This window comes from Pinus tabuliformis, chromosome 5_2, assembly GCF_031772625.1.
Source record: "Pinus tabuliformis cultivar Carrire ecotype Pingquan chromosome 5_2, CPIR1, whole genome shotgun sequence".
In the NCBI taxonomy this organism is placed as follows: Eukaryota; Viridiplantae; Streptophyta; class Pinopsida; order Pinales; family Pinaceae; genus Pinus; species Pinus tabuliformis.
This window is the reverse complement of record NC_142306.1, coordinates 625,024,410-625,048,660: the sequence shown is the minus strand read 5'-3', so window position 1 is coordinate 625,048,660 and position 24,251 is coordinate 625,024,410. Positions and strand designations below refer to the sequence as shown.

Genomic DNA, 24,251 nt, shown 5'->3' with positions numbered 1-24,251 from the left:
AACTAGGACCAACTATCAAATAGAAAAAGGAAAAAACTGCAAGGTAAATACACCAACTTGCTGTCCTAAAAAAAGAAAACCAGCAATGTAAAAATTTGAAAATGAGACTAGAAATCAGCAACTCATCCTTTACCAAAGACCCAAAAAATCATCATTTTTTCTTCTTTTCTTTTCCTTTTTTATCAAATAATCACAGAAAGTAATATTTCAAACATTTCCCATTAACAAGAAACCCCTCATGATCTCCATCCAAGTTGGTCAGTTGAAAGGTGTTAGGTCCCACAGTCGCATCAATGAGATAAAGGCCCAACCATAGGCTATCAAACTTACTGTGGTCACCTAGGCTCTAACTTCTCATTACTTTAGTCACACAATAGTATGATATCTCCAATCTAAAATGCCTTTCCCTTTGCTTTACATTCAAACAGCCTCTTGACCTGTGCCTAATATTCTGTGAACCAAGTGAATGCCACCTATCGATCTTCCTCTATTTGGACCAACATGTCAATGTGATATTGTATAGCATCTTGATTAGAGGTGAAGTGTCCAAAAGCTTATATACTAGTAGTCTCAAATTCATTGAAAGAACCACATCCAATCCGAAGATCAACTCAAATGGACTCTTGTCTTATGGAAATTCTCTCATGGAAACTTCAAAAATATGCATAAATATGAAGTTCATGTACATAGCATAGCATTATCACAAGGCTAGCACAACCTCGTAGCTCTCTAAATCCCTAGCTAGGGAAAAGAACGAAAACCTCACACCAAAGATCTAACAAGCATGCATCACATAGGCATGTCCTTGAAAGCAACATCCGGTGAAGTTTCTAAGTTTACTTAGTTAGAAACCCTCCATGCACTTTATCTGATTTATTCCTACCTACTTGTTATTTTACTTAACAAGTTATTTACAATGTAAATATTGAAAATAAACACTAGTGCATGCTCAACATATTACAGATTAGCAACTAAAAGGAAATAGAAACAATCACACCATATGACATCATTATTTTTGGACTAATGTCCCCAGAAAAGCCCAATGTGGGAAAACCCGTGCAGCTATCTGAGGGTTTTCTTATTAAGCAATATCAGAGTACAATCTGGGTGCCAAAACTGGCCTACCCAATAGAGAATTTCCTTGGCAGTAATACCTCTCAGTTTCTGGCAAATTTCTTGGCTGAAACCCCGGAAAAACCTCCCGACAACGACTCAGCACAAATTTGCCCCAGAAACCCCAGCGTCAGCCCCTCTCTGCCCAACGCTGGCCCTGCGTCACCCCGGATGGGTCTGCATCAGCCTTAGGAGGCCCTGCGTCAACCCTCGGGCCCTCTGTGTCAGCAACGCTGGCCTCTCTGAGGCTCTGCACAGCTCCCGGCTACCTCTGCGTGGCCCTGCGTGAGCTCTGGCTGGATCTGCATCACTCTCCCCGGCTATTGTGCTGCTCTCCCGGCACTATCTCTGCCTTCTTTGTTTCTCTGTACTCAATGCCCCTCAACTACTCTCTCGATCACTGATTCTATCTCTCTTAGCAAACCCCACTCTAGATAATAGAATGATTGATCATCTGGTGCACTCTCCAAGTGACCCTCAAGCCTCCTCTTATACTTTTCTTGTTGACATCTAAACAGCTGAGATTAAGTCCCTAATCAACGGCTAAGATTAGATCTGGCTTGATCCATGTCTTTTGGACCACTCTAACACATATTCATATTAATGCACATTAATATTTTATTTTCCCTAAGTTTAGACTTAGGGACTCCATTAAAAATATTAATTATTTTAATATCTCCTGATCTGTTTAGAATCTGCCCAAACCCTTTCTGGGTATTGGAGATCTCATGTGCCCCCACATCTCCACCAAATTTCGTGGCTAGAGCACATCCGATGCTACCCCAAATCAACACTCCCTCTTAGAGAGGACTGTGCTCTAGCAATACTCCTCACTAAGTATTACTCTGACCATTCGACATCGGTACCTATGCTGATGCTAGGCCTTCCTGCCCAACATCCTCTGCACTGTTGCCTCCTGTACTGCTGCCCATGGTTCTGCCAGTGCCACTGCCACTGCTGCATCTGTACGAGAGCTCCCTCTGCATTCGTGCTGTTGCTGATCCTTTCTCCCAACACTGCCTCTGCACTGCACCTCCTCTCATCATGTTGCATCGTGTTGCCCACTATTGCATTGCACCTCCTCTCATCATGTTGCATTGTGTTGCCAACTACTGCACTACAACTCAGTTACTGAGAAGCAAGTAACTGATCTCCCAACTGACCTCCCTGTTGGGCTAGAGACACCCTCTAATGCTAAAGCTCCCTCTACCGCTAACAAGTGCTCCCTCTCTAACCTCTACGCTGCTGCAACAACTCCCTACATCTCGCACCATTGCACACCTCTCTGTGCCTTCCTACACTGGTGCAACACTTTTGTGCCTCTCGCATTGTTGTAGCCTACTAGCTTTGCGCTGTCTCGGGACTCCTGCATTGTATCTCTCTCTGCCGCTCCATCCGCATCTGTCTCTACCCACTCAGCCGGTCCTGCTACTCCTCGTCGGGGCTCCCGTAGCAAGGTCTAATCCAAAAGGCTGGGTACCTCAAGGATCCTGCCCCCCATCGCCTGTATTCTGCTTGACTACAACTCGATGTCTCCCCACTTCTGCTCAAGTGGCGTGTGTGCACTCTTGGCATAGTCATCGTCTGTCAAAACTTCCTTCTCTGCCCGTGCTGGCGCTGCCTTAGTCTCGGAAGACTCTCCCTTACTCTTCTTCCTTGGGCACTGGGTCGCATAATGACCCTTCTTCATCTAATACGACCTCATCTAGTTCTCGAGCAACATTCTTCTCTGCACAGAAGTATGATGGTACAGGTTCTTGAGAGCCTCCCACATCTCAACTGCTATTTCCTTCTCGGCTATATGTGGTACCACATGATCCTTGACCCCGTCAAGGATAATGCATTTGGCCCTCACCATCGCCTCCTCGTACTTGTCATTATCATTTGGGTCGACTGGGATAGCTATAACCTCCAAGGCGAAGTTCTTGACACGATTCCTGTCAAGCACAGATAAGATTCTGGCCTTCCAATCTGCGAAGTTCGATGCTCCGTCCAACCTATCCTAGTCTCTTACCCCGTGTAGTGCCATGACACTCCTCTACTTCCCTCCTAGAAGTTCTCTGTTCGACTCCTCTAAGTCTCTACTTCCCGTCTAGAAGTTCTCTTTTGGACTCCCTCTGAGTCTTGATTTCCCTCCTAGAAATCCTCCTGTCGCTTATCGAGATGCCCCCTACTCTGATCGTCTTGTGCAACTGCACTATTGATCTGGGTTCCTCGGCTAGAAACCCTCGGTAGTAGCTCCTCTGGCCTTGCTCTGTCAGGTACTGTTATGACTATAGTACCTCACCAGCTCCACTCTGCAATATTCCCACAACCTTCTAAACCCCAACAACCTGAAGGTTAGAGCTCCTAGGCTCTACTCAATCCTGGCACTAGCAACCCAGCCTCCTCAGCCAACTGCATCAGCCTTCCCAGCTACTGCATGAGGCTCCCTTTGCCTCCTTAGCTTCTACGCTGCCTCTTCTCAGCTCACCCTTGATGACACAGGCACTGCATCACCCTTCCCTTGTTGTTGCTCTGCTAGAAACAACTTCTGTCACCTCGGGACAGTTGTTTTTTGCTGCTATTGCTCCGCTCGGTTGATGTCCTTAGTCCTTCTGTGATCTGCAATCACGCTCTGATACCATGTTAAAGTTTCTAAGTTTACTTAGTTAGAAACCATCCATGCACTTTATCTGATTTATTCCTACCTACTTGTTATTTTACTTAACAAGTTATTTACAATGTAAACACTGAAAATAAACACTATTGCATGCTCAACATATTACAGATCAGAAACTAAAAGGAAATAGAAACAATCACACCATATGACACCATTATATTTGGACTAATGTCCCCAGAAAAACCCACTGTGGGAAAATCGGTGCAGCTATCTGAGGATTTTCTTATTAAGCAATATCAAAGTACAATCTGGGTACCGAAACTGGCTTACCCAACAGAGAATTTCCTTAGCAGTAATACCTCAGTTTTTGACAAATCTCCTAGTTGAAACCTCGGAAAAACCTCCCGGTAGCTACTCAACACAAATCTGCCCTAGAAACCCCAGCGTTAGCCTTTCTCTGGACTGCATCAGCTCCTCTCTACCCAGCGTTGGCCCTGCGTCACCCTGGATGGGTCTGCGTCAACCTTAGGAGGCCTTGTGTCAGCAACGCTGGCCTCTCTGAGGCTCTGCGCAACTCTCGACTACCTCTATATGGCCCTACGTGAGCTCTAGCTGGCTCTGCATCACTCTCCCCGGCTACTGCGCTGCTCGCCTGGCACTATCTCTGCCTCTCTGTCTCTCTATATTCAAATGCCCCTCAGCTGCATCCTCTTGATCACTCACTCTATCTCTCTTAGCAAACCCCACTCTAGAGAATAGAATCACTGATCACTCTAGTGTATTCTCCAAGTGAGCCTCAAGCCTCCTCTTATACTTTTCTTGTTGACAAATCAACGACCGAGATTAAATCCCTAATCAACGGCTAAGATTAGATCTAGCTTGATCCATGTCTTTTGGACCATTCTAACACAGTTTCATATTAATACACATTAATATTTTATTTTCCCAAAGTTTGGACTTAGGAACTCCATTAAAAATATTAATTATTTTAATATTTCCTCAACTGTTTAGAATCTGCCCAAACCCTTTCTGGGTATTGGAGATCTCATGTGCCCCAACCTCTCCACCAAATTTCGTGGCTAGAGCACATCCGATGCTACCCCAAATCAATAAACATCTCCTCTTCTTCTCTTCAATGAGTACAACTTAAGATTTCATTTCAAAACCCTGATCTCAAAATCTCCAAGGGATGAAACCCTAACCCTAGTCTTTGAGATGCTCCTTGAAGCTCAAGAAACCCAAGCATCTCTAAGAGAGACATTAAGTACAATAGAAGATCCAAAAGAAAGAGCAGTAATAAGCTCCTCTTGATCACATCTCTACATAAGAACAAAGAGTGAAGGACTCTCTCCTCCCTCTATAAATATGAGGGAAGCCAACAATTCATGTCAACTTACGCCCTTACAAGAAACCCACAATAAAACATGTAGGCTCACACATGTGGATCACTACACTCCAAGAATACACTTGTCAAGCTCTAAGGTGATGTCGTCCACAAGCAAGGCTCCACTCCATGAGGTGTGTCCAATGCTCCTCCTACAAGCCTCCAAAGACTCCAACAAACCTCTTAAGCCATGTATTCAACTAGGACCATTCCCCCTACATGAACACTATTGCAACCCAGGCATCCTCAAGTGAACTTCAAGACTCCATGCAAGCATTCGAGTTACCCTATGTTGTCTAGGGCCTGATGCCTTCCAAAATGCAAAACACTCCTACTCCTAAGCAAGGTGTTTTCCAAGCAAGTAACCATATCCATGTGACCATCATTTAAAATGTCACTTAACCTATCTAGAGATCTCTAATGCCCTAGGGAAGAATATCATGCAAACACCCAATTGAGCTCAAGAAACCATTAAGTAAGCCATGTTCAATGTGCAAATCCATTACAAACAATCCCACATTTGCAAATTCATCACATACCATCAAGGGGTTGATCATACACCACATACCCGAAATTTCATGCAACACCCCAAAACATGGTGTAAACACTTTTCAACTTTTATAATCACTCGGCCAAAACTTCACATTAAATGTCCTTGATTTACTCAACAAGGAATAACTAACTCATCTCTTTCAAGACAATGTCAGCTTTGATCACTCAACAATGACATAGCTTCCACTAGGTGTTGTCGTGGTCCATTACCGTGGGGCTTCAACTTAACTTGGGGGGCTACCAGCCTAGATCCATCTTAACTCTAGATCTACCAATCATCAAGAGGAATCAAATCTCTTTTCACTCTAAAAGAAGTTTACACCTCAAGAGAGAGGAATCAAATCCATTTTCACTCTAAAAGAGGTTTACACCTCAAGAGATTTGATCCCTCTCAACGCTTGGTAGATCCACAAATAATAATCACTCAACCAAAACTTCACATTAAATGTCCTTGATTTACTCACCAAGGAATAACTAACTCATCTCTTTCAAGGCAATGTCAACTTTGATCACTCAACAATGACATGGCTTGCACTAGGTGTTATTGTGGTCCATTGGGGTTTCAACTTAACTTGAGGGGCTACCATCCTAGATCCATCTTAACTCCAAACCTACCAATCATCGAGAGGAATCAAATATCTTTTCACTCTAAAAGAGGTTTACACCTCAAGGGATTTGATTCCTCTCGGCGCTTGGTAGATCCACAGATAAGATGGATCTAGGCTAGTAGAATATATATATTTTTCTTCTTACATAAAAATACCATTGGCAAAACCATGGGTTATCAAAACCTGGACACAAAAATCGCCAATGGTAGCTTGAATATTTTACCTCAATTTTATTTTAATTATTAATTTTATTTATTTAGTTCGTTTTATTTTATTTTTTTGTTTTATTTTTATTTTTGTGTAATTTGACTGAGTCAAAATGTTTACATAACAAGATAGGACATGACATTACAACATCTCTTCCATACTGGGAAGGAGAGAACCTCTCGACGCAATGATGGTCCCATTAAAGTTTGGCCAAATCTACCCCATACTAGGTTGTATATGCACCCATCTATGCAACCACAAACACACATAAATTTCGAAGGCCACAACTTTAGCATATATATATCAGTGTTTTAAAAAATGGTTGAACAAATTCAAAATCAGCTGAGCCGACTGAGCCAAAACCCTACCTGGGCCAACTCAGTACAAAAACCGGGCCAAAGGTCAGTCTCTTACCAAATCGGCCAGCCAGTCACCGACTCAACCAGTTCAGTAACAAACCAGCCGACTTGGTAACAAACAGATCAGCTCGGACGAGTCCAACATAAACCGATTGAGCAAGTCAATCCTGGTTAGCAGCAAAAAAGGGAGGGAAAGCAGACTCCAAATTAAGTTTTTTTTTTTGGTTTTTTGCATGTCCATCTAACCTCTCCCAAGCCTATAAAAGTTACCCAATCCCCACACAGTTCCTCACAACTATCTCATTGCATTTGTGTGAGAATTTGTGAGGAGTTTGTGAAGAGTTGTGGAGTTGGTTTTTGGAGCAGTAGTGAGGAGTCTCTTGGGCAATCATTGGAGCAGCAGTGGGGAGCTTCTTGGGCAGTAATTGGAGCAGCATTGAAGAGTTGGTTTGTTTAGTACCATCCTCTGTAGTCCTGATCTTAAGCATGAATATGATGATGATGGTATGATGAAACAATCATGATCTTATTGAATCTAGGTACAGGCCTCATGAAGACCTCAGTAATATAATGAAGTCCTCGTTGAAAGTGCAATGATGTTGCAACAGTAATGAAGCTTTGGTGGGCACAGACTATACAGTCTTGCATAGATATAGAGGATCACTAAAGCACTCATAGTCTCAGCATAAATTATAATCTTAGTTTTGATGCTAAATTACAAGAGTAAGTCTCAAGTTCCTTACTACCATGATCTCAGTCAAACAAAATATTGTTGAAAAAGACAGTCTCGGTAATAAGACAGTCTCTCTATACACAATCCATTTACTATCTTTGTCTATTGCTGAAAAAGACAGTCTCAGTAATAGCACAGTCTCTCTATACAAAATCCAGTTACCATCTCTGTCTATGTTATTCGATACAAAATATTGTTGAAAAAGACAGTCTCAGTAATAAGACAAACTCTCTATACACAATCCAGTTACCATCTCTATCTACGTTATTTGGTGGCAAGTTCGGACTCACATCACAGTGCCTCTCTAGATTCTTTGTATGTACAGTGCTCATAAGCACAATGTCACCACGATATACTTTTCATAATTTCAGATCTTGTCTATGAACATGATCTCAATGGCATGGCACTCGGATTAGAATGAGTCTATCTATATCATAGTTTGGATGATGCTCGATATAGAAGTATGTTGATACACTCCTGGGAATACTAAGCATGATAAAGTTCACTTGTGGAATAGCAATATCTCTAGCATGACAACAATGTGTTCAAATGTAGGAGGAGTCAAAAGTACATCGAAGATGAATTAGGAGTCAAGACGATCTCAAGATCATAAAGCAATTTCGGTGAGGTCAAGATCACAAATGTCATAATGCTAGAAGGTCTCTAAAGAAATTTTTGGTAAAAGGATATGGTTCATGATGGGCAGCTCAAGCAAAGGAAGTAGGGTGAAGATCTAAGCAGGATAAAGTTCACTTGTGGAAGAGCAATATCTCTAGCATGACAACAATGTGTTCAAATGTAGGAGTCGAAAGTACCTCGAAGATGAATTAGGAGAAGATGATCTCAAGATCATAAAGAAATTCCGGTGATGTCAAGATCACAAACGTCATAATGCTAGAAGGTCTCTAAAGAAGTTTTTGGTAAAAGGATATGGCTCATGATGGGCAGCTCAAGCAAAGGAAGCAAGGTGAAGATCTCCTCTTCACATGCCAAGTAAATATCTTTCATGTTTAATCTATTTTTGGTTTAATGAATTTGGTTTGCAAGGTAATGGAAATGCTAGAGGATAATCATAATCCTCATAAAAAGGTCCTTGCATGAAATAAGGATGATAGTTATGGTCCTCATAGAAGAATGAAGTCATTGAATAAGGTCTCCTTTGAGTTAATGAAGATAGGCTTTAAGGAAGCTAGTAGAGGAATCATGAACATTATTCATGTCACTAGAGAGGATGGAAGGAGTTGAATAAGAAGGAGCAGAAATCTTTAAGTTAAGTCTCTCTCTATAAGTCTCTTTTTGGGCTCCTAGATCCTACATAGAATGTGACTACAATATAGGATGTGGTGTAACATCATCTCATGACATCATCACGAGGGTGACTAAATGTTCAAGGATAAGTAAGATACCTTAGTCAACATCTTAGGGTTTCTATGAAAGAAGGCAAGTTGTAGGCATCAACTTTGCAGAAGTCAAACATTTACATAAGGCTCATCATACAACAAAAGGAAAACATCTATTGGATAGGGATCTTTAAGATCCTCAAGATTCTTTGATGGAATCTTCACTAGAAGATTCATTGATCCAGGGATGAAGCAAGTGTTTCAATAGAAACTCCAACTTGTGGATTTCATGAATAATGATATGATGACCTAGATGACCTAAGAGAAGTTCAAGGGGTTGAATATCTTTCAATCAAGGAAGCTGCTAAAAGAAGCCTGGACAACCTAAAGGTAAAATGAGGTATGTATACTTTTATTTAATTTTTATAATGTCATGTCGTATGGTTACAGATCAATACCTCTATCTTGAGAAGCATGATCGAAGGAAAAGGATCTCCTCCTCTGAAAGGATGCAAAAAAACATAAAGTCACACTAGATGAAATCAACATAATATGTCCTCATACGAAATATGACGTGGTTGACTAACCATGGTAGAGACAATCAACATCCCAGGACCAAGAAGAGTGGACTAGGAAATCTTCTGGAGAGATATGAAGACTTTGATGGAAGTCTGGAAAAGTGAAAGACCCTTGACAATATATATATATATATATATATATATATATATATATATATATATATATATATGTTGATTTCGAGTAGCATCAAATGTGCTCTATCCATGAAAAATGGTGGAGAGGGTAAAGCACATGAAATCTCCAAGACCCAAAAATGGTTTTGGCAGATTCTAACCGGTTTGGGAGATATTAAAATAATTAATATTTTTAATGGAGTTCCTAAGTCTAAACTTAGGAAAAATAAAATATTAATGGATATTAATATAAAACTAGGTTAGAGTTCAGAGGCGAAGAGGAAATCTTAAAGAGTTACGGAGCGATGGAGGTGTTCTTCGGTATTAGGGTTTCAGAAGACTGCGCCGCCGCAGCTCCTGAAGGTTTGCTCTGCTCTCGAACGGCCAGAAGCCTGTACACTGGTTACTCAACTCTTGAAGCTTCCCTCTTGCCCGGGATCGGATTCACTGAAGGGAAGGATTTAAAAGATTCGAACTACAGCAAAAAGAGTCCGGCGTGTTTCCCTTTCTTCTGGGCACAGGTCGATTACCTCAGGGCGGCACCAGCCTCTCATCCAGAGGTTTTCACTCTAATTCAACCGATCCTCACCCAGCCTTGTCTAGTTGCGTTCCCCTCCGTGATCGCACTGCTCAGGCATGGCAGATCCGTTTGCGTCTATGAAATACAGAGGCGCATAGTTTCCGTGCCCCATTTTGGTAAGACGCGGTTCCGATCGGACGAGCTAGGGTCGATTTCAAATGACAAGGTCGAAGATCGAGTTTGGGGGCGGAATATGGACCTGGATCCTCGATGTTTAGAGATTTCTCTGCTCTCGGCTGCGCAGATCTGGGCCTTTTTCACCCTGACACAGCGTTTCAGTAGAGGAATCACAGATCCCTTTGCAGCAGATCCGCGTTGGAGCAAAAAATACCTCAGGCAGAAGACTTCCTCTCACCTGCGGCCTCCTTTGCGTCAAGAGCTGGAAGATGCAAAAGACTCTGGCCCCGTGCTGCTCCAGAAATCTTTTGCAAACTCCTCTGCCCCCTTTCAGATTCAAATAGCACAGATATCTGGCAAAACCATTCTGCAATGGGTAAACCCTACAGATCTGGTGCAGAACCTCAAAGCAAATCTGGAGCTCAGACTGGGGATCCCCTCAGCCCTTCAGAGACTTATTTTCCAAGGTAAACAGCTCGAAGATCCTCTTCCTCTCTCTTTTTACAACATAAAAAGCAACAGTTCTTTAGTATTTTCCCTTCGCTTGAGAGGTGGAGCTGCAGGGCAATCCTCTTCTGCTCCTCCAAACTCCTACAAAGATGCAGTCCGCTCTGAGATTCCCGCAACCCCGGAACTTCCCAAACCCAAACCTTTTTTGGTTGATAAATTGGAGGAAGTTCCCTCGGTTGAGATCTCCTTTTCTGATCTAGCAGACGAAACCCAAAAATTTGCTGAAAGGGCCATCATCTGCAGATTCAATGGGCTCTGGCCACGCTCAAAGGATCTTTATGACTGAATCAAGGACAACTGGACCGACCGTTGCAAGGTTTATTTCTGTGCAAAGGGATATTTTATAGTGCTGTTCGATAACCTTGAGCACTACGAAAATGCATTAGAAGAAGGCCCTTGGTTCATGGGTTCAGCAGGCCTCTTCTTAACTCCATGGTTTCCTGACTTTGACCCAGCTTCAGCAGCCATCACTAAAGCTCCTGTATGGATCAGACTTCCAAATCTCCCAATACACCTGTGGCGCACAGAAGTATACAGGCTAATAGGCAATACCTTGGGTTGCTTTTTAATGGGAGACTACAAGAGGGAACGGCAAGGTCTCCATACATACGCTAGAGTATGTGTGGAGCTTGACTTAAGCAAGGGATTGCCAGAGTATATCAATCTCAAGATCAATGACTTTGTCTGGACCCAGTTTATAGAGTACGAAAAAACTGCCTTCCGATGCCGCCATTGTCACCTAACAGGGCACCTGCATAACTCCTGCCCTTCGCTGACAGCAAGAACGAAAAAAGGCATCTTCGCAAAACCCAAGCCCAAGCGTTGGGCTCCGTGTCCACCGCCGCCAGCTGGGAGCTCTAGCTCCCCAAGTATGAAGAAGGAGGAAAGCGATTCAGAACCAGAACAGGCGCCTCAGCCAATGGTTCCGCCCACGGACATTATGGGGCACACCCATGTCACAGCAAGCTCCCAGAAACGAGCCCATGAGACTTCATCCTCTGAATCAGAGAAGGAGTTCCCGAAGATAGAAAATTCCAGTCTTCAAGTTGTTCTAGCTCATTCTCCCCAAGTTGGCTGGACAAAAGTCAACAAAAAGAAAGGGAAAAAGCACTGTGTTGTAGTCACTGACCCTCTGGGGTAAAAGCCTGTTAGTCAGTCTTTGCTCTCAAATTTTTTGATGTAGCGCTGAGTTTGTTTCTTTCCTCCGGGACCGAGGTTGATGAATCCATCATTTCCAGTCTGTCGGTATTTTGCTTTTCCTGTTTGTACTATATTTTTCTTAATAGATTTAGTCTTTACCGAGAAAAAAAAATATAAAACTAGGTTAGAAGGATGCAAAAGACATGGATCAAGCCAAATATATTCTTAACCATTAATTAGAGATGTAATCTCGATCGTTGAAGGACCAACAAGGAAAGTATAAAAGGAGGCTTGAGGGTCAATTGGAGAATATACCAAAGTGATCAATCATTCGATTTTCTAAAGCGAGGTTTGCTAAGAGAAGTCGAATAAGTGATCAGTTTGCAGCGAGGGGCAGTGAGTACGAGACAGAAAAGCAGAGATAGTGTCGGAAGACCAATGTAGAGGCAGAGAGGCAAACGCAGAAGCCAGAGGGATCCACGCAAAGGCTAGCAGAGACATCGCAGAAGCCAGGAGGGCCTGCATCATCCACGAAGAGGTCGCTGGAGTGACGCAGAGAACCATAGAGGCTGCGCAGAGCCTCAAAGAGCTGAAGCAGGGGGTTTTCAGGCTAACGCAGAGGCCAGGAGGGTTGACGTAGTGCTTCAGTTGTGCTAGAGAGGATTTCGTGGGGCAGATTTTCTGAATATCTGCTTCCGAATAGAGAGGTATTACTGCCAAATTATTTTCTTTGTCGGGTGAGCCGGTTTGGCACACCCAATTGTACTCAAGGAAAGACTGCATAATAAAATAACCCTCTGAATTGTTGCATTGGTTTTCCCAAGTTGGTTTTTTCCGGGGACAAGTTGTCCAAAAATAATGGTGTCACTTGTGTGTTCGCTATTTCTTTCAGTTGTTGATATGTAGATGGTTGAGGCTGCATTGTGTTTATTTCGATATTTATACGTTTAAATAACTTTTTCGTAGTTAACAAGTAGGAGAAATAAACCAGAGAATACAGATAAAATTTCTAACGGGTTAGACTTAGAAATTTCAACCAATGTTGCACAAAGCGCGATCGGGATTTAATCCGCCGGGAAAAAAGCGGAAAAAATCGTTAAAAGCGGGAAAAAAGCGGAAAAAGCGGGAAAAAAGCGTTTGGCACAAAAATAATCATTTTTTTTCATTTTTTTTTCAATTTTTTTAATATCTAAACCATCTACAACATAAAATAAATACATTGACACATAAATATGATAAAAAAACTAATATATAAGATGTTTAATATCATTTCTAGCGCTAAAATCACACATAACATTGAATCATGTCCTGAATAGTAAGTCCTGAGTCCCAACTCAGCCTCAAAATATCAACAAAAAATATGATAATGTATCTCATCATGTCATAATGTCATATACAATAAAATGAAAGTCTAATCCTATTGATTTCCTCCAGCTCCTCTCCCTCACCTCTTCTCCTCCTCCGCGCGCAAACAGCAAAATGACATAAAAAAATCGATTTTCGCCTATTAAAAGCCCGCTGCCCCGTGCCTCTGCGATTTTTTCTGTAAAAATCGCGATTTTTGGGAAAACATCGCGATTTTTTTCCGAAAAAATCGCTATAAAAAAAGTCCGCGATTTTTTGGTATAAAAATCGCGATTTGATCGGGCAGAGGAAAAAATCGCGATTTTCCGATAAAATCGCGATTTTATCGCGATTTTAACAACACTGATTTCAACATGGTATCAAAGCGTGGTTGCAGATCACAAGAGAGCTGAAGCAGAGCATTTGCACCAGAAACAACTGTCCTTAGTGACAGAAGTTGTTCCTAGCAGAAAGCGGCGGAGAAAGGTTGACGTAGAGGGGCTGTGTCATCAGTTCAGGCCAGAGAGAGGTCAACACAAAGGCTGAGGAGGGAAGAAAAAGGCTCACGAAGAGGGTTGACGCGGTTGGCTTTCAGAGCATTTCAGCCAGTGCTAGGATTGTGCAGAGCCTAGAACCTCAGTCCTTCAGTTGCTAGGGCTTAGGAAGCTGTGGCAGTTTGCAAGGAGTGAAGCTGGTGGGGTGTTGTTGCTACCGAGACAAAACAGTACTTAACGAGGAAAAACCAAGGTAGAGGGAGTCGCTACCGAGGCGGATTTCTAGCCAAGGAATCTGGATCAGTGTTGCAGGTGCATAGGTGATCATAGAGGTGTGACTCAACAGTTGGCAGACGGATTTCCAAGAAGGAAATTGAGACCCAGAGGGAGTCAAAGGGAGAACTTCCAGACGGGAAGTAGAGACCCAAAGGGAGTCGAAAAGAGAACTTCCAGAGGGAAGTAGAGAATCAAAGGAGTCGAAAGGAAGAGCAGAGAGATGACCATGAATGTACTGAAGAATCAGGACAAGCTGGATGGGACATCCAACTTTGTCATCTGGAAGGCCAGGATCCTGTCTGTTCTGTTAGCCATGAGTGCTCATGTACCTCTAGAGAAGAGGTGGGGAGACATCAAGCTGTAGTCAAGAGGACTACAGTTGATGAGGGGCAGGATCCTTGAAGTACCCAACTTCTTGGATTATACCTTGCTACGGAGCCCCAAAGAGAGAGTAGCAAGATTGGCGTATATCAATAGAGACGAATGCAGATGAAGCGGTAGAGAGTGCTACAGTGTAGGAGTCCCCAGGCAACGCGAGGTTAGCAAGTTGCAGTAGTGTGAGAGGCACGCATAGTGTTGCAACAGTGCAGGATGGCACAGAGAGGTTTGCAGTGATGCGAGATGCAAGGAGTTGTTGCAAGAGCACAGAGGCAGTAGAGGGAGCACTTGATAGTGGCAGAGAGAGCTTCAGCATCGAGAGTGTTTCTAGCCTGACAACGATGTCAGTTGTTGGGTGGATCAGTGAGTTAGGCAAACTACAAATGATGAGGGGCAGGACCCTTGAGGTACCCAACTTCTTGGACTATAATTTGCTACGAGAGCCCCGAAGAGAGAGTAGAAGGATTGGAAAATATCGATAGAGACGGATGAGGATGAAGCAGTAGAGAGTGCTATAATGTAGGAGTCCCCGGGCAACACAAGGCTAGTAGGCTGCAGCGGTGCGAGAGGCACAGAGAGTGTTGCAACAATGCAAGATGGCACAGAGAATTTTGCAGCGGTGCGAGATGCAGGAAGTTGTTGCAAGAGCATAGAGGCAGTAGAGGGAGCACTTGATAGCAGCAGAGAAAGATTCAACAACGGGAATGTTTCTAGCCTAACAGGGATGTCAGTGGTTGTGTGGATCAGTTACTTACTTCTCAGTCACTGAGTTGCAATGCAATAGCGGGTAGCAGTAGCACGATGCAGCTTGATGAGAGGGGGTTGCAATGCAGATGCAGTGTTGGGAGAAAGGACCAGCAACAGCAGGGATGCAGAGGGAGTTGTCGTACGGATGCAGCAATGGCAGTGATAGAGCCATAGGCAGCAATACAGGATGCAACAGTGCAGAGGATGTTAGGTGGGGAGGCCTAGCATCAGCGCAGGTACCAGTGCTGTATAATCAGAGTGATGCTCAGTGAGGAGTATTACTAGAGCACAATCCTCGCTAAGAGGGAGTGTTGATTTGGGGTAGCATCATATGTGCTCTAGCCATGAAAATTGGTGGAGAGGCTAAAGCACATGAGATATCCATGACCCAGAAATGGTTTGGGAAGATTCTAACTGGTTTGGGAGATATTAAAATAATTAATATTTTTAATAGAGTTCCTAAGTCTAAACTTAAGAAAAATAAATATTAATGGGTATTAATATAAAAATGGGTTAGAAGGTTCCAAAAGACATGGATCAAGCCAAATATAATCTTAGTCATTGATTAGAGATGTAATATCGACCGTTGAAGGACCAACAGGAAAAGTATAAGAGGAGGCTTGAAGGTCAGTTGGAGAATACACCAGAGTGATTAGTCATTCGATTTTCTAGAGCTGGGTTTGCTAAGAGAAGTCAAATCAGTGATCATTTTGTAGTGAGTGGCAGTCAGTACGAGAAACAGAGGCAAAGATAGTGTCGAAAGACCAGCGTAGAGGCAAAGAGGCAAACGCAGAAGCCAGAGGGAGCCACGTAAAGGCTAGCAAAGACAACGTAGAAGCCAGGAGGGCCTGTGTCATCCATGCAAAGGTTGTTGGAGTGACGCAGAGAGCCAGAGAGGCTGCGCAGAGCCTCAGAGATCTGACGCGAGGGGTTTTCAGGCTGATGCAGAGGCTAGGAGGGCTGACACAGTGCTTCAGTTGTGCTAGAGGGGGTTTTGTGGGACAGATTTTATAAATATCTACTTCTGAATAGAGAGGAATTATTGCCAGATTATTTTCTCTGTAGGCTAAGCTGGTTTGGCACCCAGTTGTACTCAAGGAAATACTGCATAATAAAATAACCCTCTAAATTGCTACACTAATTTTCCCAAGTTGAGTTTTTCTGTGGACGAGTTGTCCAAAAATAATGGTGTCACTTATGTGTTTGCTATTTCTTTCAGCTGTTGATCTGTAGATGGTTGAGACTGCATTGTGTTTATTTCGATATTTATATGTTTAAATAACTTGTTCGTAATTAACAAGTAGGAGAAATAAACTAGAGAATACAGATAAAATTTCTAACGGATTAGACTTAGAAATTTCAACAATATATATATATATATATATATATATTTGGGAAATGAGTCAACATGCATGCAAGATGCTAATACCTACAAAAATAATGTCATGATAGAAATCCATCTCAAAAAGTACGATTTGATTTATTGTTATGCCTTGATTTCTTGAATAATGTCTGGATGAGTTCATGCAAGGCTACTGGAACAAGAGTTGTAAGTGCCATGACAACTAGCATTCATGTGGTGGATGGAAATTCCTAAAAGAAGCATGAAAAAGAAAGAAGTAGCCAGATGGATAAGGTTCTAGATATATACCAAGAAGATCACTTTCCATCAGTTACGGCCATGTCAAAGCCAAATGTGCCACCTGCCATCCTGTATGTCTCAATTTCTTTGGAGATTTTTGTACATTCTGCTGGAGATCGCACCATCCTCTGAATAGAAGTTAAGAATCCATCCATGATCTCAGCATCAAATACGAACCCACATGGGTAAAAAAATGTGAGGTTCAGGTAGATCCCTGCAGCATGAATGGGACAATGGAGTGTGTTGTTCCATCATTCATCAATCACTTCCCATAGGAGGAGTTGTCTCTGGAACCCCTCATCTCCCTTATCATCATAGTAGGCCCAAATAGATTCTTTGGACCTGTCCATGGCCTCATACAAATAGCCCATTGCGGACTTCTCACCATCAACTAATCGAAGAACCTTTACCAAAGGTTCAGTAACGGTGCACACCTGCTGCACTCCCGCCCAGAAGCCTTCCTGGTATGAAACTAATCTGCATATGGCCTCTCCCTCTGGTTTGCAGCTCATTGTCAAAGCACGCCACTCCTCTAAAAGAAACATTCTCTTCACATCCCACATAGAATTCAGGAGGGATTGAAGAAATATGAAACTAGTGGCAAACTGTGTAATGGCGGGGCACACCAACTCTTTGTTGTTGGTGAATTTTCTCATCAAGCTAAGCACAGATGTATGATTATATATAGCTTTTGTAATGTTTTTTGATGACTCAACAATATCTTTGACAAAGGAAATTTTCCCTATGTCCTCCAACATCAAATCAATACAATGTGCAGCACAAAGTGTCAAAAATAAAGTAGGATGCCTCTCCATAAGCATCCTGCCAGCAGCAACATAATTTGCAGCATTGTCCGTTATGACTTGGACAACATGTTCTGCACCCACCTCCAAAATAAACACATCCAGCAAATCACATAAAGCTTTTGCATCTTTGATATGTGAATATGCATCAATAGATTTCATAAATAAACACATCCAGCAAATCACATAAAGCTTTTGCATCTTTGATATGTGAAGATGCATCAATAGATTTCATAAACATTGTCCCCTTGGAACAACTAACCAATAAGTTTATGAGGGTTCTCCCCTTTTGGTCGGTCCAACCATCTAACATTTGAAGCATTGTCCGTTATGACTTGAACAACATGTTATGACCCCACCTCCAAAATAAACACATCCAGCAAATCACAAAAAGTTTTTGCATCTTTGATATGTGAAAATGCATCAATAGATTTCATAAACATTGTCCCCTTGGGACAACTAACCAAGAAGTTTATATGGATTCTCCCTTTTTGGTCGATCCAACCATCTAACATCACAGTGCATCCTATCTGTGCCCATGATGCCCTAAACTCCTCCAATCTTTTGGTGTAGTCAACCTTTTCATTTTGAAGAATTTGGCCTCTAAAGTCATCATAAGAAGGTTGTACCCTCGGCAAACAATTGCAATAGCATCAACAACAGGCTGGAAATATGAATTATTCCTTGCAACGCTGAAAGGAATATCACTCCAAAGGAAAAATTTGGCCAACAATTTGTCAGCTTGTTCTTTCTCAGTTTTTTTAAGCATTGAAGTGATAGATGGCTGTGAACCAGGCGTGGTTCTAGGAACAAAAAATGATGAGGCAGCTACCGGGTTGGTTGTAGATATTGATGCTGAAGTAGAACCAGTGCCACTTCCTTGTTCACCTGAGCCTAACACCCTATTTTCTAGTTTCTTCTTCATTTTTGCTTTGGCCTCTCTATCGTGCTCTAAATTTTCCAATGATCACATGGCTCTTCGGATGATTTATGGATTTGTATTTGAGCAAGACCCTATATCAAATCCAGGGATTTGTGCAAAGTGATACTTCAATCTATAAACCCCCCCGATATATGATGCCCACACAACTTAAACTTAAGTTTATTCTATTAAACCCTCCATCAGGTTCACCAAATTCCCACAGAAGATCCAATTTCCTTGGCACGTTTGTAACTTGGTTGAACTCTTGATTCTTGAGTTTTTAATTACCTACATGAGTAACATGACAAAACCAATGGGTTATCCAAACCCAACCAAAAACAAAAATAAAAAATAAAACAAAACACATAAATTTGGTGTCCATACCAGTTTGCTAGAGAAAATTGAAATTAAAAAAATTACATACATGAGTAACATGACAAAACACATTGAATTTTTTATAATTTAACAAACAAAAACACCATCAAATTAACTCAAAAATATTTGATAAACCAATGGGTTATCCAAACCCAACCAAAAACAAACAAACAAAAAACAAAACAAAACACATAAATTTGGTGTCCATACCGGTTTGCCAGAGAAAATTGATCCTCTCCTCCTCAACTCTCAATCCACCAGGGTTTTTGAGTCGTTTTCTCCTCCAATCAGCACCCAATCGACCAAGGTTTTTCTCCTAGGTCACTCCCAATCCACCGCTGCCACTGTTTGTAGAAATGAATAAAAAAATCGTTTTTTTGGTGTTATAACCCGCTGTCCGTCGGCCCGACAATAAAACCGCTATCGAATCGCGATAAAATGAAATTATTGTGATTTTTTCTGAAAAAAAAAAAAAAAAAAAATCGCAAAATAATAATAATGATAATAATAATAATAATAATAAATATAAATAAATAAATAAATAAAATCAGGCAATTATATCATTGCTTTATAAATATCACGATAATACGATAAAATCGTGATTTTCAATTATCACTAGTTTTTGTTCTGATCTCTATATATTACATGTATTGGACTATAGACTGGGTGCCATTTTGATATAATGGATATATTCATGAGCTTACTTTGATCATATGTTGTCTTCTAATGCTTTGTGAATGAAAATCTTTAAAATTATGTTTTTTTATAAAAAAATAAATATTTAATGTAGTCACTGAAATCAACTAGAGAGTCGAGTCGGAGTCGGAGTCGGATTGGAGCAATTAGTTACGCTGACTATAAATTGATTTAGAGAAACAAATCTAACTCATCTTATTTCTTGGATTCTTGGCCTTAGGACCAGCAAATTTGGTCCTAATCTGGCCCATCCACATACAAAGTGTCTTCTTTTTTCTTCCTCCATTCCTTGTGTTCATCTAAGGTGGCTCCATTTCCCAAGGAAGAAGGCAACAGCCATCATGAGATAAAGTTATGCAAAAATCAGACATGTTGCTGTTTTCCAAGTTATAACAGCTGTTTCAGAGCATACTTATTGCAAATCAGAGACTTTATTTGCTGATTTGACATTTTAGTTCACTAATTAGTTTTTATACATAGATTTATATTTCTAAGATTGCAGGCCAGAAAATATATAGAGCACATCTAACAGATCTCGTTGCTCATTTGGAAGATTATAGATTTGATTTTCATGGAACACCCTCCTAGAATCAGCAAGAACGGATTCCAAAGTGAAAGGTTTGTTGTTGGTGATAGCTGCAGCATTCCTTAGCTGCTCACTTATGGCCATTTGAGAAGATTCCTAGAGGGGCCACTTTGGGCAATAAATAGTGGAAGCCATCATAGTGTCAAAATCTCAATCAACTCTAGGTCTATTTTATCTCATAATTTTCAAACTAGCAAGTAGCAACTGATAGATTTGTGAAAGAACTGTAATCTCAAGAGTATTTACAAATCATAGTGTCAAAATTTCAATCAACTCTAGGTCTATTTTATCTCAAACTTATGAGGCATGAAGACTAGTTTCACTCTCATAATTTTCAAACTAGCAAGTGGCAACTGATAGATTTGTGAAAGCACTGTAATCTCAAAAGCATTTACAAATCACATATGTCGTAAGTTCTGAAATCCTATTTTATTAAATTGCTTAACGTATTATGAATGAGTGAATTCATTCCCATGGAAATTAAAAGAATAAAATTTGTGAGTATCCTGGATCAATAGAATTGCTCCTGCAAATTATAAGATATTCAACAGATTTCAAAATGTGGATCTTGAAGGTCAAAAATAATAAATCTTTAAATCCAGCCGACATAGAATTGTAGCATAAAGGATGCAAGACCATGGGAATCAAACTCCTAGTAAATGAATCCCAATGGATTTAATTCAAGAGCAGAATATCCATGTTTCAGTAAATTTGCCATACTACTGTTAGATAACAAGTACGTGTGCACACACCTGTGTTTGGGAAGATACAATATCAAAGGCCCGCTTCAAAACAGTTCGACTGGAATTGTTAATTGCACTGTTTGTTTGCAATGCACTACTGGAATCTCCGACAACATTCGGAAAGGGCAGACTGTCTCCTTCAGGAGTATTCCTGTTTCTATACACTGAAGTAGCTGTTGCTGGCACCCCTGCAGCTCATATTTCAAAAATAGCATTTCAGAAGCAATTCCAAAACCATGATCCTCACACAGAATTATAAACTAGCATTCCAGAAATCAATTCCAAGCTAGGGTTTCAATAAAAAAAAAGTTAGTTAACTGTTAAACCCCAGCCCATTTTATTCACAAAAGCACAGGTCTAAATACTTTATTTCTATTCTCTATCCAGCCCTTAGATCTTTAACATCAATAATTTTATGTTTCTAGCATTGTTCTACTTTCTGTTTCTAGCATTGTTCTACTAGACGCCCTGCCACTCCCACTCTATATTGACACTGGATGTACGGTTTTAGCATTTTATCAACAAAACTATCTTCTCTACGGTTTTGTTATAGACTTATAGTCCATGACCACAATGCCTTGTATTGTGCTACCATTCAGTGACCACACTCCGAATTTCCACAAGGGTTCAAAGTCAATTTCAGTTTTAAAACTTGGCTTACATCAATGCCTTGTATTGTGCTACCATTCAGTGACCACACTCCGAATTTCCACAAGGGTTCAATAGTCAATTTCAGTTTTAAAACTTACATCAAATATGAGGTTGGGTGGAGAAATATGGGGTTGTTTTTACCAATTTCGACTAGTTTTATTGAACAAACCATAAATACTAATGCACTCATCTGGGTTTCCCCGTGATAGCCCGAAGAAGATGCAGTTGGTTGAATCGCGATGACCAGTTTGGTGGTCTGGTCATGCCATTGAATATAGACTACTATAAAAGATGATGATGTTAGATTTTAGTTTTTTGTGATTTATAATTTAGTAGGCATGTTTTTTGGATTAATCACCGCTATAAAAGTTGATGTTAGATTTTAGTTTTTTGCAATTTATAATTTAGTAAGCATGTTTTTTGGATTAATCACCAACGTAATGATGTTAGATTTTAGTTTTTTGTAATTTATAATTTAGTAAGCATGTTTTTTGGATTAATCACCAATGTAATGATGTTAGATTTTAGTTTTTTGCAATTTATAATTTAGTAAGCATGTTTTTTGGATTAATTAGATTTTAGTTTTTTGTAATTTATAATTTAGTAAGCATGTTTTTTGGATTAATCACCAATGTAATGATGTTAGATTTTAGTTTTTTGCAATTTATAATTTAGTAAGCATGTTTTTTGGATTAATCACCAACGTAATGATGTTAGATTTTAGTTTTTTGTAATTTATAATTTAGTAAGCATGTTTTTTGGATTAATCACCAACGTAATGATGTTAGATTTTAGTTTTTTGTAATTTATAATTTAGTAAGCATGTTTTTTGGATTAATCACCAATGTAATGATGTTAGATTTTAGTTTTTTGCAATTTATAATTTAGTAAGCATGTTTTTTAGATGATGTTAGATTTTAGTTTTTTGCAATTTATAATTTAGTAAGCATGTTTTTTGGATTAATCACCAACGTAATGATGTTAGATTTTAGTTTTTTGCAATTTATAATTTAGTAAGCATGTTTTTTGGATTAATCACCGACGTAATGTGGTCAACGTTTCAAATCAGCTAATGTGATCGATGTTTCGAACCATGTTTCAAACCAGCTAATGTGGTCGACGTTTCGAACCACATTTCAAACCAGCTAATGTGGTCGACGTTTCGAACCACATTTCAAACCAGCTAATGTGTTCAAACCAGCCAATGTGGATGTGGTTGTGGTTCATCCTGAGGATAAAGGTGAAAAAATCTATAGATCCTAATGAATAAATAGCAAGGAAACATCCAGTCCTAATGAATAAATAGCAAGGAGCAAGGAAGAGTCCTAATGAATAAATAGCAAATAGCAAAGAAGAGTCCTAATGAATAAATAACAAATAGCAAGGAAGCATCAGAGTCTAGAATTAGCTATTTTTAATTGGAATTTAAAAATTAAAAATACATTAATTTAGTAATTAAATAACTAATAGTAATTGGAATTAAAAAAATAAAAATACATTAATTTAGTAATTAATAACTAATAGCAGTTAACAGCTAGTTCTAGTTTTTAATTGGAATTTAAAAATTAAAAATACATTAGTTTATTAATTAAATAACTAATTTAGCTATTTTTAATTGGAATTTAAAAATTAAAAATACATTAATTTAGTAATTAAATAACTAATAGTAATTGGAATTAAAAAATAAAAATACAGTAATTTAGTAATTAAATAACTAATAGCAGTTTTAATTGGAATTTAAAAATTAAAAATACATTAATTTAGTAATTAAATAACTAATAGCAGTTAACAGCCTGCTATTTAAAAATTAAAAATACATTAATTTATTAATTAAATAACTAATTTCCTAACCGCTAGTTTTTAGCTGCTAATTCTGGACTCTATGCTGCTAATTCTGGACTCTATGCTTTCTTGCGATTTATTCATTAGGTTCCTTGCTATTTATTCATTAGGATTTATAGATTTTTCCACCTTTATCTTGAGGATGAAACACATTAGTTCTGGACTCTATGCTTTCTTGCTATTTATTCATTAGGTTCCTTGCTATTTATTCATTAGGATTTATAGATTTTTTCACCTTTATCTTGAGGATGAACCACATTAGCTAGTCCCGAACAAACAAATAATACTGATTTATTCATTAGGATTTATAGATTTTTCCACCTTTATCTTGAGGATGAAACACATTAGTTCTGGACTCTATGCTTTCTTGCTATTTATTCATTAGGTTCCTTGCTATATATTCATTAGGATTTATAGATTTTTTCACCTTTATCTTGAGGATGAACCACATTAGCTAGTCCCGAACAAACAAATAATACTGATATGATTAATCAGAAAAACTTACTAATATATATAACTTCATTTTCTGATCCAATTAATCTAAAACTTTCCTTAATAATTAAAATCCATCCATAACCATATACAATTTCATCTTTCATTAATCTAAAACTTTCCTTAATAATTAAAATCCATCCATAACCATATACAATTTCATCTTTCGAAATTGAAAATTGGAAAAAAGCTATGTATACTGTAAAATCCTGTTACAACGGCCCTCCTGGCGCGCACTCTTCATCTTAACTTGCTGGCACATCTGGACCTGGCGGAATCACCGTATTTTCCAGGAATCCAACACGCCTCTGCAAACAATTTTG

General features: G+C 39.8%; 1 protein-coding gene across 1 annotated transcript in view; it reads right to left on the bottom strand.

Annotated features, from left to right (window-relative positions):
- The window catches only part of LOC149160591 (beclin-1-like protein), a 271,962-nt gene extending 250,101 nt beyond the window's left edge, over nucleotides 1–21,861 (bottom strand). The window contains exons 1-2 of the mRNA XM_089435385.1: nucleotides 21,736–21,861; nucleotides 20,953–21,131 (exon numbers count right to left, since the gene is read on the bottom strand). Coding sequence (XP_089291511.1) covers nucleotides 20,953–21,131; nucleotides 21,736–21,784 — 228 coding nt within the window. The 5' untranslated portion in view covers nucleotides 21,785–21,861. The remainder of the gene's footprint in view (nucleotides 1–20,952; nucleotides 21,132–21,735) is intronic.
- Nucleotides 21,862–24,251: the final 2,390 nt, after the last annotated feature.